Source organism: Falco biarmicus, chromosome Z (assembly GCF_023638135.1).
Source record: "Falco biarmicus isolate bFalBia1 chromosome Z, bFalBia1.pri, whole genome shotgun sequence".
NCBI lineage: Eukaryota > Metazoa > Chordata > Aves > Falconiformes > Falconidae > Falco > Falco biarmicus.
Window position 1 is genome coordinate 11,894,999 of NC_079311.1, and position 15,449 is coordinate 11,910,447.

The 15,449-nt window shown below is 38.2% G+C and overlaps 1 protein-coding gene across 12 annotated transcripts in view; it reads left to right on the top strand.

Moving 5' to 3' along the window:
* Window positions 1-14,304, top strand: part of SUSD1 (sushi domain containing 1) — a 52,333-nt gene extending 38,029 nt beyond the window's left edge. For 7 of the 12 annotated variants that reach the window (XM_056324589.1, XM_056324590.1, XM_056324588.1 and 4 more), the window contains 5 exons: window positions 1,748-1,841; window positions 2,869-3,124; window positions 6,911-6,950; window positions 10,270-10,363; window positions 13,192-14,304. In XM_056324589.1, the coding sequence (XP_056180564.1) occupies window positions 1,748-1,841; window positions 2,869-3,124; window positions 6,911-6,950; window positions 10,270-10,363; window positions 13,192-13,330 (623 nt within the window). In that variant the 3' untranslated portion in view covers window positions 13,331-14,304. Of the gene's footprint in view, window positions 1-1,747; window positions 1,842-2,868; window positions 3,125-6,910; window positions 6,951-10,269; window positions 10,364-10,893; window positions 10,928-13,191 lie in introns of all 12 variants that reach the window. The other 5 variants (XM_056324586.1, XM_056324587.1, XM_056324593.1 and 2 more) reach the window with 5 other exon arrangements.
* The last annotated feature ends 1,145 nt before the right edge of the window (window positions 14,305-15,449 follow it).

Below are 15,449 nucleotides of genomic sequence, written 5' to 3' on the forward strand. Positions count from 1 at the left end.
CTTTTCTTTTCTTTTCTTTTCTTTTCTTTTCTTTTCTTTTCTTTTCTTTTCTTTTCTTTTCTTTTCTTTTCTTTTCTTTTCTTTTCTTTTCTTTTCTTTTCTTTTCTTTTCTTTTCTTTCCTTTTCTTTTCTTTTCTTTCCTTTTCTTTCCTTTTCTTTCCTTTTCTTTCCTTTTCTTTCCTTTTCTTTCCTTTTCTTTCCTTTTCTTTCCTTTTCTTTCCTTTTCTTTCCTTTTCTTTTCTTTCCTTTTCTTTTCTTTTCTTTGCCTTTCTTTTCTTTTCTTTTCTTTTCTTTTCTTTTCTTTTTTCTATATTTTGGTGACTAACACTCATTCTGAGATGTACTAGTGTGCTCTTCTAACTACTCAAAGGAACTAAGAATATATGGCAAAAAAATCTCGTTAGCAGCCCCAAGCATAATACCTTTTACTTTGTACTGTTGAATTTCATCCCATTTCTGCATACAGCAGCTGTAAAGGTGATTCTTCTTGCATAATTTCTCTATACTGTATTTGTTTTACAGTAACATTGTTTGAGCAACAGTATTAATCTGTATGCACCTGAATTTTCCACTACAATTGTTGACAAAATGCCAGACTTAAGTACTTTATTTTGTTTAGTCTTGGAGGGACTCCTCTAATAACCTTCCTGCACCTCAGTACTTCTGCTTCCAACATGCTATATTTTGCTAGATCCCTATTTACTAGTTACTTACCCACTTAGTTTTTCTATCAAACCTCATTCTGTCCTGCTGAACTTATGATTTTTTATGTTTCAGCATAGATGTGCAGCTACCTTTATTCCACTTGTTTGAAAAAATCTATGCATCTCAGCAAGATTTTGCCTGATGTGACTTGACTTTGGCAAATCTGCATTGGTTTTCTTTTATTTGTCTCCATGACACTGATTATTCTTGGTAATGGTGCTCTAAAGCCTTTATTTTCTATACCTAGGCACTACATTTGTTACTCTTCAATCATCTCAGCAGCTTGATAGACAGTTTTCAGTCATACATGTAAATATCTGTGATAGTTCTTTTGGACTTCTAGGGTAGAGGTAGACATTATCTGTGCTTCACATTCTGCCCTCTTGGTTGTGCACACTGAAGCTCTTTTCGTTTTTGCTTCCAGGCTGATAGTGGTGTGCAGTTGTCATCATTGCCATTGAAATTAGAGGCAGAAGTGCTTGTTCAGTTTTGGCTTTGATGCAAATTCCCACTAAAACAAATTAGAGTTTTGTACCCATATTGAAATCCAATTTAAGGGGCTGGATATTGCTAGCTGACTGTGAGCAGTAACTAAGGAAGTTGCCTTCTTGAAAGTGCTTTTGGCACCTATAGATTCTCCTTTATTCATAGCATTTTATTTCTTGTAGTGGGCTGTGTACCCAGAGTTTCATCTTTTTCTTCTTGACCATTTCAGTTAGTCTAATAAATAATACTGCTTCTTTTAACAAATCTTTCCTTTCTCATTTCACTGTGGTCTACTGCTGTTGTGGGGCATCTTTCTTTTTCCCACCTAGCAGATATACTTCAATACAGGGGTCTGAGTTGGCGCTGCCATGCCATCATGCTTGTATTTGCTCTGCATTTTTCTTGACCAGACTATTTATGTTGCTTGCAGACTTTAGCTGTCAGAGTTTGAGGCTTAGTTAACAAAGGAAGTTTTGGGGAAAGAATAGCTAGAAACCCTCATGCCTGAAATACTTCAAAACCCTCTCTGAAGCACTGGTATTTGTTTACTTTCTAGATCCCCCTTTCCCAGACATAGAATTTGTTGCAGTAAAAGGTTCTGCACCCTTGCTCAGACTACGGAAAGCAGAAGATCAAAATGGACCGATCAGGTTTGTCTCTATGCAGTTTTACCCTTCAAAAAACATTCTGCAGTTTTATGTTACTTACATATTGGAACTTTTTCTGGGGGTCAGATTATTTTTGTTAGCAATGGGAGAAAACTTAAGATGTAACTCCCAGTTTCTCCTCCATCAGCAGAGTAATATTTTGTTTCAGACTTTTCCCAGCTGGAACAAAATTCTCGTTTTGGTAATTGTGAGTTTTCACTGTTGATTTTTAGTTTGTTTTTTTTCCTTTATCCACAATGCAGTCAGAGTAGATTTTTTTTGATGGATCCAACCACAGCTCTACTCATGTGGTTTTTCTGTTCCCACAAACTCATGCAGCCAGTACAATATTTTTTTCTGGGACCCAGAGGAAACGGTGAACAATGTCTGAAGTATTGTTTTCATATTAGTGTGTTACTACCAAAATATGTTTCTAGATAAAAAGGATGTACGCCTTACCAAGTGATGTTGGTGGTAGAAGGAAAAGGTGGTTGTAACAAAACATTTCACCAAAGAAAATATTTGAAAGCTTATAGTGTTTCAGCAAATTACTAGTGTAACAGCTCTGATCATTATCCTTCCTATGGTTGGATACCAAAAATTAAACGTTGTTTTGAGAGGTCTGAAGGCAGATTTGATTAATTTTTTATAAATGGTACCTGTCCTGTCCTTCTTTAAACAGAAGAAGTCTTGTTTCTGGGAAATGATCAATAATAATCTGAACTTACGTGTCAGATGACAGAAGCAAGAGATGGCCTCCAATAACTCAGTTCAATGCTATTCTGAACATGAATAAATATGTAAAGTTAATGTGCATGTGATGAGGAGAACCATCTTTAGGCTGTGCTGCTTTTTGTTCAAAATGCAATGGAACACACAGAGACAAATATTTTAGTGAAAGAAACATTTGTGTTGGATATTGTTAATAAAAAGCAGTAAAGAGCAGTTAATAGAAAAGACAATTAATGAATGTCTGATGCTTAGTACATTGAAGTGAGGGCTAATGTTTACTTTTTTTGTTTCGCTCTAGTCTTTATCAAGTGATTGTTCTTCCTCTGGGTTTGCAAAGCACTTTTATTTGTGACTCCTTTGCTGCTGCAGCTTTCTTTAGTAACACCACTGATGTTAAAGGATATGTGGCAGCTGAATTTCAGGCGAAGGATGTTGCTGATAACATGTCCATTGCTCTTGGAGACAGACATTACTACGGGAAGTTTTATAATGCTCCTTTAAAGCTGGGAGAAGAGTATTGTGTTTTTTTGAGAATAATAAGTGAGTGGAATAAGGTAATCGATGCTTTAAAACCTTTTCTTTATACCTGTTGAATGAAACATTTCTGGGGAAACAAGAGGAAAATGTTAGCATTGTGTTAAAATTTTTTATGATGTTACAAGAATCTGTTAGGCAGAACGAAGCAAGGAAGCCTGCAAAAACTGATCTGTGAGTCACTTGTAAATAGTTCTCTACAAATTTGGAAGCCTACACCCAAATCTCAGTAAATTAAAACATCTTGTATTGAGAAATGTAACTCTGCCTCAGTCCGAAGGGAGTGAAATAAAAGAAGTACATGTAATAGCTGTTACTGGTATTTTACTAATCTGTGCAGCACATGTTTTGTGTGTCATCTACTTTAACAATGATCTAAGTTTTCATAGCCCAGATAAAGTAATTTCTGAACCTGATACAAGGCTGTTGTTTCTCACAAATTTTTAATTAATTGTGTGAGGGAAGTAGGGGAATTACACATGACAGCATAAGTAGTGTCATTAGGCCAAAATATACTGGAACCTGGACAAGTAATATTTTTGAAAAAATATACTCTGTGGAGCAGGATTGTTAATGAGTCAAGTTTAGCTGCTTTAAGCACTCCTAAATACATTGTTGAACTCTGTTTATGTGCCCTTGGCTTTTATGCATTCTTTTCCCTAGCAGTTTCCCTTCAATATTTGCTGATACTGGGGAACATTTCCTATTGTTACTTGTGTTGAGGTTTTTCTTGCACAAAACAGTGCAGATTGCTTATGCATCTCTGCCAGCTGTTTGTTAAACTGCTTCTAAGTTACATTATTCTTTCTGTTTCATGTAGATTATTTCCTGATGTTTCATGTCTAGCATTGCTAGATGTATTTTCTAGGCCACTGATTTAATGGAATGTTATTACTGCTATTGGTACAAGTCACTCTTTGCTTCCCTCCATTTAGAATGCAACAACTTAATACACACTTTCCTGCTTGGCTTTTGTTACATGATGAAGTACGTAAAGTTACATACAGCATTTAGAAATCATTATTAGGATTGCAAATACCAAACAGCTTTGGTTCCCAGCTCTGCTGCATTGAAACGAAACTTAGACCTGTGGCTCAAATATACTGGTTTATCTTCAATTCTCATGCCCTTGTATTTTGTGCAATTGGTGGTATTAAGAAGTTGAAGACAATCAGAGTTACAATTTGAGGGTTGTTGGGTTTTGAGCATTTGTTAAAATCTGCTAGGTAACTAAATTTGGATTCAAGAATTAATATTTAAAAGCCTGCTTTTTAATTTGCCTTCAATTATTGATACACGTGAAATGTATATCAGCATTTCTGTAGTGCATTTTATTTGTGAACACATTTCCATTTGAATATAGACACACTAGAAATATATGTCATAGACACCTAACTAGCGTTCCCATTACTGACTTCTATGTTCTGGCATCCTGCAGAGTCCCTTTTGGCTCCAGACCACTTCATGCTGAGAATGATACAATTTGTATCGTACATGCTGCAAAATCAGGGCATGGTTGTGACTTTGTTGCCATTATTCCTCAATATACCACACACATTTTCTTTGTGGTAAGGCGGGGGGAATCAAGTAAAGTTGTGTGGACACTTCAGCCAAGTAAGCTGTTCCGTTTTATTGAGTCCACATTAATTTATCCCTTGCTCAGATTTGGAGGTCATGAGAAAGATGTCTACTGTGCAATTTTTACTGTTGGTTTATTTTTCAAGGTGGAGGATTTAAAACACGTGTGTCATTTGTTTAGGACAGTCAGATGTGTTAAAAGACTGGTCAGGTGATCTGAGGAGATTGTTGGGGATGTACAAGGAAAGCAGTTAGGAAGTCAGAGATAAGGGAAATCACCATTTTTCATATTGATGAACTTGGCAATTGGAATATAGGGATGATGGAGACCAAGGGAGGATTTGGGAACAAATGAGAATTTACTGTCATTATCATGAAAACAAATTGTCCACCCTTGGAAGTTTCCTTCTCCGTGAGGGATACTACTGATTAAATTACTCAAGCCCATCTGGTACCTATTTTAATCTCCAGTGATTACTTTATGGATTCCATGCTGTGCAGAGCGCTGAGGCTCATTGTGAAGGGCAAGAACTAAAAAAGCTTATTGGGGTTTAAACTTATTTGAGATTAATTTCTTTAGCATAGCTTTTGTTCAGGTTTTTTTTGGATGGTTTTTTTTTGGATGTTTGTGCATGTAACAGAAGTAAGAGCAAGGCTGTGAAAGGTGAAGATGATTTGCAGTCTTTTTAGGGGAAAAGCTATGACCTTTTTGGAACACTGGCATCAAAATGACCCCTACTATGAGAAGAGTCTGTTGAGATTAGCCTAATAAAAAGTCATCTGAGGGAAGTGAGGCAGAATGTCTTCTCTTTTCTCGAAATCTCTTTTTAAGTTTGCAGCTGTGGAAGGGGTTTCTATCTCTGGTTTAGTTATCTGTGAAGTACCTGTGAATATTCAGGTTGAAATAAGGACTTTGAAAGCCATGGATACTGAAGTTATTTAGAGGAGTAATTTCAATTATAACTTTCTGGAAAGGTGCTGATTCGTCAGATGAAAGGAATTATAATTTCATTTAGTATATAGTGCAGATCAGTGAACTTTGCTGCTTAGATTCCTGGGAGCTCTGTAACTTCTCTGATAAGCAGGAGATGGCAAACTAGGGCATGTCATGGAGGTAGCTATTTCAAGATGACGGCACTCACACCAGTGCCTCCAGGATCTGGCATCTGGTTGAGTTTTTAAATCCACCCTTGTTCTTTATTCTCCTTCTCCTAAGAGATTTTTGTCAGTTTTTTATCTTTTTAAATAAACAGAAAATTCCTTATAAAACATGAGTTTAAGAAGCACTGAGATTCCACAGTTCAGCATGCAGACACAAGTAAGATTAAGCATATAAACATGGCTTTGCCCTTTTTGCAAATGCCTCAAAATGTAGCCTTCAATTTCATAGAAACACTGTTATCCATAGCAACATAATACACGTTTCACCAAAACATGAGAAATATACATGTATGTATTCGATGAAAGTCTGTGAAAGTCATTTAGCAGAAAAGTATGTCTAGAAGCATTATCAAAATAGACTTCACAGTAATTATATGACAGACAGCAGAACTTTGAAGTTCTTGTGTGTGTGTGAGTGTGAAGTGCTGGGGTAAAAAAACTTTACAGGCACCAAAGCTTACTGTAAAAACACCAAACTTGTTAAACAAGTCTGCAAAAGCAGACCCCTGATAAACATTTATTCAACTACTGTGAAGATAAATTACTTCTATATTCTATAAATTATTCTAAATTCTATAAATTCTATAAAGTATTCTATAAAAACTGTTAAAAATTAGCAAACAAATTGTCATAACTGAAAAAAACCCACGTCCAGTATTTGAAAAACATGCCACTAAGTACCATATTTTAACATATACAGTCTACATGGGGGTAGAGTTAATACAGCATATTCAGCCTTATCTTAGCATTTCCTAAATTCTGAATTCTTATGCAAGCAGCTTCCAAAGATCCTTCCATTTTACTTGCATGCATAGTTTGTAGAAAGAAGGGAAGAGTGATGGTCTCAAAGAATAGAGCCAGCCTTTCATCAGAGCTCAGTCTCTAATCTTATCTTTATAGTTTATAATCTTTTCAGACAGGCTAGAGGCTGCTACCAGGGGAATAACAATCTCCATTCCCCATAGTAATAAAATACAGTATGTTGCGGATGGCTGCTCCTGCAGAGGATGTTAGTGAAAATATATTTCTTTCATGAGAAACAGTGATTTTTATGTTTTCATTTTCAGGTGAGGACACAGTCCTGTGCTGTCTGGGCACAAATTAAAAGTAAGTCAACTTTTCTTTCAATGAGAAAATGGAAGTTGTCGTGGCTTTGCTTGGCAGTGTAAACTAGTAATTGCTATAGCTGTTTCTTTATTTGCCACTAATGGTTGGTTGACTTTGAGGGTTGGAAAGGTTAGAGGCAGAAAATTTCCCTTTGGTCTTCCATTCTAATGCATTCAGTAGTCCAATCTAAAATGGATTCTCTGGCTTCTCCCTGGTTTTCAAGATTACTTTTTCTATGCATCACATCCAAGTCTTTACAGCAATTTTTGTGCATAAAGGATTTGAAGCACAGAAGATCTGAAAGTTTTAAGATAGTTCTATATTGGATTAAAGAATTTTTTTAAAAACACTAACATTTTCTACCTTTTAGAAGCCACATTATTTATTTTGGTAAGTTCAAGTGGTCATTGGAAAATTGTCCTGTTATGAACTTAGGAAAACAAAAGACACCAGGCAAAAATGAAAAGTATGGCTAATTTTTGTACTTCTAAGTACACTTTCTTAAAAACACAATGGCATAACTTTAAAAGCCAGTGAAATTCTCAGTGTGCTTTTATCTTTGTTTTACTTTTTTGACTGTAAAATGTTTCCAGTGAATGAGTTTACCTCAGAGGGGTTTGGAATCCAGTAGACATCAAGTTTCCCTCCTTTCCACTGTGGTAGAAAGTGTTCTCTTCACCTATTTCATCATGTTTCAGCAAAAAGCAAACTTTCTCCTCTCCTGGCGAAGTGGCAGTGCTGGACTCCTGTGCAAACTCTAAATTCTGCTTTTGAGTTTAAAGATTCACATATTGGAGTTAGGAAATGTGGTGACACTGGAGAGTAGGACAGTACTTTGGAATACCAGTAAATCGTATGGAGCACGGAGTGCTTGAGGTGCATCTCCACTGTTCACAAAATCCACAATTGACTAGTGCTGTTACTGATCTTGTGGTGACAACTGTTTGTTTATTTCTAGGTTACCTTTTTTTGTGTACTTTCGAGATCTAGTTCGTGTTTCACCACACTTAGAGTATAATTCAGGCAGTTTGTGGTTGTGGAGACTAGGCTAAGATCAAGGATTCCCTGGGTTTGCGGGCTGTATTGCTAGAGCTATATAGGCAAGAGCAGTGAAATAACTGCAAAGGCAGACAACTGTCCTCTTCTGAATTTGTCATTTATCAGCTTGTAGATCTTTGTCAGACGCTGTCTTGTATATAGGTGGATTTTGGTTTTGAGATGAAAAGAATGGGCACTGGAAGATGGGAGTAGGACAGGTCAGGCCTTTGGCTTTCTGTTGTAAATCCATTTGCCTTTATATTCAATGGACTTCTAGCCACATGGTGTCCTTGGCCTAATGTACTTCTTCAGCTGGAAAGGCTGACAGTATTTTTGGCTTACTGAATCCTTTGAGGAGTATTTCTTAATTCATCTTGTGTGGAAGGCAAATCTGTAAATTAAATCCAAACCAAATGGGTCTGTTTCAGATGCCCTCTAGACAAAGCTACACATTGTGTGATAAATCATTGTCATAAAAAGTGCTAGAAAACTGTTAAAAGCATGCTTTCTTCTGTCATAAGGACATAAAATGAATTTTGAGGGTTTTCACCAAGTACACTCTACAGTGTGTAGGGAAGACTGTTCTGTCATTTTTATGGAGGGCTGACATCTGCCTCAGGGTTGCATAACTTGCTTATTGAAACTGGTATTACAGTGACATAAGGACAGATATAATTTTTACCAAAACTGAACATGCTTGTAGGTTGAACAGATTTTCCTTGTAGGGTCTCTGTCTGAAATTCTTTATTTTGCCAGACTCACAGTAAGTTTACAGGTGAGAGGTGTTGCACAGATACAAGACGCAGGCCTTGCTTCACTAAGAAGTGTTAGGCCAAGATGGTAAACTACTAATGTTCTGCTTAAGGGTCTGTATGATTTTTTGCGCTTCAGATCAGTTGTTAAGGGTGAATGCCCAGCCACCATTGTGCCTGTAGAATCATAGAATGCTTTGGGTTGAAAGAGACCTTAAAGATCATGCCACGGACAGAGACAGCTTCCACTAGCCCAGTTTGCTCAAAGCCCTGTCCAGCCTGGCCTTGAACACTTCCAGGGATGTGGCATCCACAGCCCTCCTTGCTGCCCTACGGATCTTGAACTCCACCATTACATGGTCACTGCAGCCAAGGCTGCCCTTGAGCTTCACATTCCCCACCAGCCCCTCCTTGGTGGTGAGAACAAGGTCCAGCATGGCATCTCTCCGCGTTGACTCCTCTGTCACTTGGAGAAGGAAGTTACCAATGCATTCCAGGAACCTCCTGGATTGCCTGTGCCGTGCTGTGTTGTCCCTCCAACAGATACCGGGGTGGTTAAATTCTGCTATGAGGACCAGGTCTTATGAATGTGAGGCTGCTCCCATCTGTCTATAAGGGCCTGATCTGCTCCATCCTCCTGACTGGGTTGGTAGCAGACCCCCACTATGTCACCTGCACCTGCCTTCCATTTAATTGTGACCCATAAGCTCTCTGTCAGTTCCTCACTCATCTCCAGGCAGAGCTCCATGTACTCCAGCTGGTCTCTGACATGTACATGCACTGTAGAGCTGGTCATTGGTGTACATTTGGATGAGCCAAAAAAAGAGTTCAGTTTAAGTAACAGAAGTTGCTTTTCTGATATTCAGGCACTGTGATTCTCAAGGTGGACGTATACAGTAATTTCACTGAGTAAGTGACATTTTTGCAAGAATTTAAATTTTTACAAAAACATTAAATGCTCATGCTTGCAGGATTTAATAGCAAGTAATGCTGTGGAATATTGCAGGAATAAGAAACAGCGTCCTAGATGTCTGTGGGAAATCCAGTAAGAAATAGGTAACCTTTGACTAATGCTGAAAATGGAATAGAGGTGGCTGGAAGGGACTGAGTTTCGGGTTTCTTAAGTTACCTTCAACAGCAGGTTTTAGTAATTCAGGTTTTGACAGCATATCGCTGTAAGCCTTCTGTTCTGTCCCTGTGCGGCTTCTGGTATTACAGCCTTGGGTAAGGCTGTCATTGCCAAGTTTGTTCCAATTCTGGCACTTGGACCAAAAAAAAAAAAAAAAAGGACAGGAAAATGAGGGATGGAGAATTATAACCACTTCTGAGAAATACACCATTTAATCTTACTTCCTCAAGTGGACCGTAGCTCCTGGATAGTCAGCGCCATTACCGCTTGACTAAGGAGTTAAGTCCATCATCTGAGTTTTGTTGCAGTACTTCAGCTTTGAGCAGATTCAGTTGGTCAGTCAGCAGACTGAAGCTAAACTACTTGGTGTTTGTTTGAATTGTTTGCTACTTTCTTTCAGATTTATCACCCACTCTGCAATACATGAGTGCTGTTGGATTAGGGTCAGTTGCTGCTGTCTGCCTTATACTGTTCCTGTCATTCTCAGTGGCACGGTATGTAGTAACTCCAGTTTTTTAGTTCTCCTGTACAAGGCTTATGCATTTTTCTTTTCAGATACTTTTTCTTGCCAACCTAATTAGTTTTAGGCCTCTTGGGTGGTTAGAAATGATTATTAAAGAGTTCCTTCAGTGGCCATTAATGCTGTCCATTGCTTTAACTGATGCCCTCTATATCTTAGCAGTCACTGGCAAAACATCTGAAAAGTATGGGGCTCATCTTAATAAAGGAAGGATTCAGACAGTGAGTAGCACCTGGAATTTAGTTCAAAGGTGTTTTGATTTAATAGTAACTAAATAAATGACATTTATTTACTCTGCTACTCTGGAAGTGCAGTCATGCCAACAGAAATGTTGAAGTACTTTTCTTATGTAAGGAACCAATTTCTAGTCTGCCCAACTTTATTCAAAAAGCCTAAAAGGATTGTTTTTCAGTAGCAGTTGATCTTTAGCTAAAGGCCACAATAAAAACATGTTAGAAATTTTTGAGAATTTGATTTCTTTCTGTTCCATGGTCCTTCATGCAGGGGCAGTAACTTTATGACTGTCTTCCTTTCAAAGGTAAAACAAATATGTGCCTTTAAGTAACTGTGAATGTCTGTGTTTATATAAAATCTCTCCACTGAAAAATGCATCTTTGTTGCTCTTCAAATATGTTTATTTCTAAGAGTAGCCTTCTGACTTACGTCCCTTGAAAGGTCAGGAGCCTCCAGCTGGGGGGCTGTGAAATCTAGAGCATTGATTGGTTAAGCTGCTTGTTTGGAATTTAGAAATAGAAGGACCTAGTCTTATACAGGGGTGGAGAAAGTAGGGTTATTTGGATTGTTTGCAGCTGTCTAAATTTCAAACCAGTTCTTACAATCTAAATTTCAAAATATCCAGGGTTGTTTTGGTTTTTTTTCTTCTTCTTTAATTGAAGAAAGGGGTCTCAGGATTCCCATGGTGATAGGATGCAGTGGTAAACTTAGGCTTCCAGTCTTGGGTTTTTTTAGATTTTTGAAAAACATTGTCAGAGTCAGCTTTGACATTTGAGGCAGAAGGGGCAATAACTGTCTTGGTGTCTAAACAAGCACTCCTGGCAGAGGGCTTATTGAAGGAGGAAAGGTGTCCCTGGGCTGTCATGGTGTGAGAGGCTCCTCAGTTATTTCAGTTTCTCTGGTGAAAATGTGAGAGAGGGATATAAATACTTTTCAAAACTGTCAAATCAATTAACAGCACAGTGATAGGAAAGCTATTTAAGATAATAGACAATATTGAAAGAATCATGTATGAGTATGAACCAATTGTGAATGAGTGAGGAGACTAGGTCCTGAACTTCCATTTCAGTCTTCTTTTAAAAGGAGTGAGAACAAAAAAACCCCACAAAACCCAGGTGACATCCTTGGGGAGCTGCCTACATTGAGTACCTTTGACAGGTCATGGTGCAACGTTGGGGACCAGGACTTGATAACTGAACCAGTATCTTTTAGGCTTTTGATCCCATGTACAGAGAAATTCTTGAATTCATTCTCCTGCTTTAGAGAAGAGAATCCTTGGCAGAAGTTAAAGCTGTCCCATCGCAGTAGGAGGCAGAGAAGGGAAAACCCAGATGTCAGTTGTGATAAGACCCTTTACAGTGCTCACAAGAAGTAGCTGTAATGTTCATAAATAACAAATTCTCTTTTAGTTTTAAATAAGCAGCAGTTTAATGCATTCTGATAAGAATGTAATTTGAAAAAACATGTCAAGTCAGCCCTTTGCACTGTCCAGTTGTAAAGCCGTGGTCCTGTTTTAGGCACTGTATTCCAAGAAAGACGTGGCCCATCAGGAGAAAGAGACAGAGGAACTTGACAAAAGAAGACATGAGACCTACTTGATCTGACTGCAAGTAGGGAAATCTAATAATTGGTTGCTTAGCCTGGCAGAGAAGAGACTGCCAAGAAGCATGATATACAAGTATACAAAAAGCCATTATAGAAAGAGCAACTTCCTCCTGTCCATAGTGCCCATGGTACATGTACCATCCATGGATGGGCAGTATATCTGTGTGCTTCCGAACAGTAGGAGAGAGAGGTGTGGGAGCAGATTGCTGTGAAACCTGTGGAACCATGGCTTCTGGATGGTCTGCAAGAGCCTGTTAAACAAACATTTGTCAGGAATGACACCACAACTGATCATGTCATGGTGTCAGGTGAATGGTCTTGGGTTGGGGTCCCTGTAAGTTTTTCTGTTCTGCAGCTTCTGTTACGAAGAACTACTGTATTCAACTGCTCACCAGTCTGCTGCCTCAGGGATTATATTACCACAGCAGGACAGATTGTGAATTCCCAGTAACATGTTTGCTAACAGCGGTTTTAACTGTTCTGTAGTGAATAGAACTCTGACACTGGATTCACAAAGCACACGGCCTGACTGCTGATTAATTTTTTTCATTTAAAAAAATGTGGTAACCCATAGTTGTTATTTTTAAGATACCTTGTCACAAATTCACCTTGCTTCATTCCTCCTAATCCTTTGCTTCCTTTTATGCAATGCCCATTCAGATGCGTAAGCACAGTGCCAAAAGTTGAGCTTTCTGAAGTTCTGCATTGGGCGTAAGTGTTGTCAATTACAAGGTTAATGTAGATCAGTTAGTCATCAGAGCCTATGGGAATGCTTCCTACCCATCTTGCACTGGCTGTAAAGTTCAGAATTTATGCCAGCACCTTAGTCTTTAAAAACTTAGAAGCTCTGTCATTTATCCCATCAATATGGATAATGCAAGTTCTCTGTTACGTCCATGCTTGAGACTTGAATGGGTTTTAAGTATTTTTTTTTTTACTGGATCTTTTTTTTTCTTTCTCCAGCGCTTATCTCCACAGCACAGTGCGCTTCCCACCTGCTGCTTTTGCCTGTGAGGCTGTACATTTATCTGCTACAATGGATGTGGCACAAACAGGGATTACATCATCATTCCTAGAGACTGAAAATGTCTCTCGCCTCTGATGTGTTATCCCCTGAAGTCAGCGTAGAGAGAATGCACTCTTCTTACCAAAGCCAGCATCTGTCGGGTATGGACGTATCTGCATGGTACATATGTACTATAGCATGGGCAGCTGAAATGTGTTTGTTACTGGAAGTGAGATATTTGTTGTGTCCCCTTGTGTCTGGATGGTGTGGTTATGCAGAGGAGAACCTTCTCTCACAAACAGGTTTGTGTCAGAGACATTAGCATCCACCCAGTGTGTTGGCCACAGGTTTTCATCTATTCCAGCCACATGAATGCCTGATAATGAGGGTCTGTATTGTACTTCATTACACGAATAATTCCTTGATCAAGATGAGACTGCCTGAGGATCAACTGCTACTTTAGATACCTTGGTAAACTGGTCCATTGTAAGAGAAAATCCAGATCAACCCTTATATCAGATAAAGTACCTATTGTATTTCCAAGTATAAAGGTAGAAGACTTTCATCAGTCACTTAAATGTAATGGTACTTCAAGAGCAAGTACAGAGTTAGCCATGAAATTGTCACACTTAAATATTGTCAGTAGCAGGTGTGTTCCAGAGATACTGCAATCATTGCTCATAACAATTAGCAATTATTGCAAATAATATAACAATATATAAAATTTGCCATTTGCCAAAAAGCTGAGCAACTTTAGTGGCATGTGAAACTAAATAAGGAGCTACCTGTGTTAAGTGCAGTTTTGTTAATCTCTGTTCTGTAATTAAGCTGAGTAAAGCCATTAAATTATTGTCTGGTTAATGAGCTGTATGTAACATCTGGTTAGAGTAACTTAATTAAGTACAATTAACCAATTTCCTATGGTATACTTTCAGTTAATATTTTTTCCTTCTGTAAGAAAAAAGCAAGTACATTTGATGACTTCCACTCCTGTTCAGAAGTTGCTTTGTGATATATTAGCAAAATCATTCTGTTATGGTGAAATAAAAAAGCAATAGTTCTGTTTTTTACTCAGTGTTGTCATTTTTTCGGACTTACATTTTATGTTTTACCAATTTAGGATACCCATTCTGGGAATTCTAAGTGTTTCTGATTCCTGGTGGCTTTATAATTTTGGATATTCTGTCTCTCTAGATTGTGTCATACCTTTTTGATGTTTAAAAGGGGTATTTTAATGTGTAACAACGGACTTCATAGTTGGTAGCAGAGAGGAATTACAGTCAAAGTTACATGAGAGAGCTTTTAACAGTCAAAGTTACATGAGAGAACATTTAACTGCTGTACTTAACTGGTGGTGCTTGTTTTTTGGATTTGGGCAGATATCACTTCTGTTAGCATTTCTACTGCTTACTAAATCTGCCTTTTGGGTTACTAAGTTTTCAGTAGTTAGTAGCTGAGTAAGAACATCTTTGTCAACATTAGTGGTTAAAAGTTGTTAATGTTTTCCTTCATTGATTGAGAAAGAACAACCTAACTGTTCATACTGGGCTACTGTTACCTAATTTTTCAGTTTCTTCTGCAGAATTCATTCTCACACGTTCTGCTTATAATTCCCTTTCTCAATGGAGTAAGTCGCCAAGGTTTGGCATAGCAGTACAAACTGCACCACTTCATTCTGATCATTCGCCTGCTGCTCTGGTCCTGTTTGAGAGTTCATGAGCAGCTGTTTCTGAATAAAGGAGAGCTGGAGAAGCAGGAAATTATTTAAAGAGATAGATGTGCCATCCTCTGTGAAAGAAAACTTCTTTTACCTTTTACTAAGACCAGCAGTGTTCCAGTATGTTATGCAGGACCAGGAATGTAAAGTCCGTCTTGTCAGTGGGTGTAGTTGGAAAGTTGGAGGTCTCCATGTAACCTTCAACAAGTGATTTCTTTTCTGTATGCCTTTTCTTTACCTAGCTTGCCTTTTCTGACACGTACTTTACTGAAACGTAAATTTTTCAGAACAAGGTTTTTTCTTACCAAACATCCACGCTTCTGCATAGTAGAGTGGTGCAGCATATTAATAACCAGGAATGAACCGATAAGAGAGAAGCAATGAGGCAGGACTGCCTGCCAGCCTAAGTTTTCCAGAACGGCTTTTGTCTTGCAAGTTTCCCTCTTTCCCTCTGCCTCCTTTATCGCTCTTGACAGACCTGCCTCCGGCTGTGAGCCT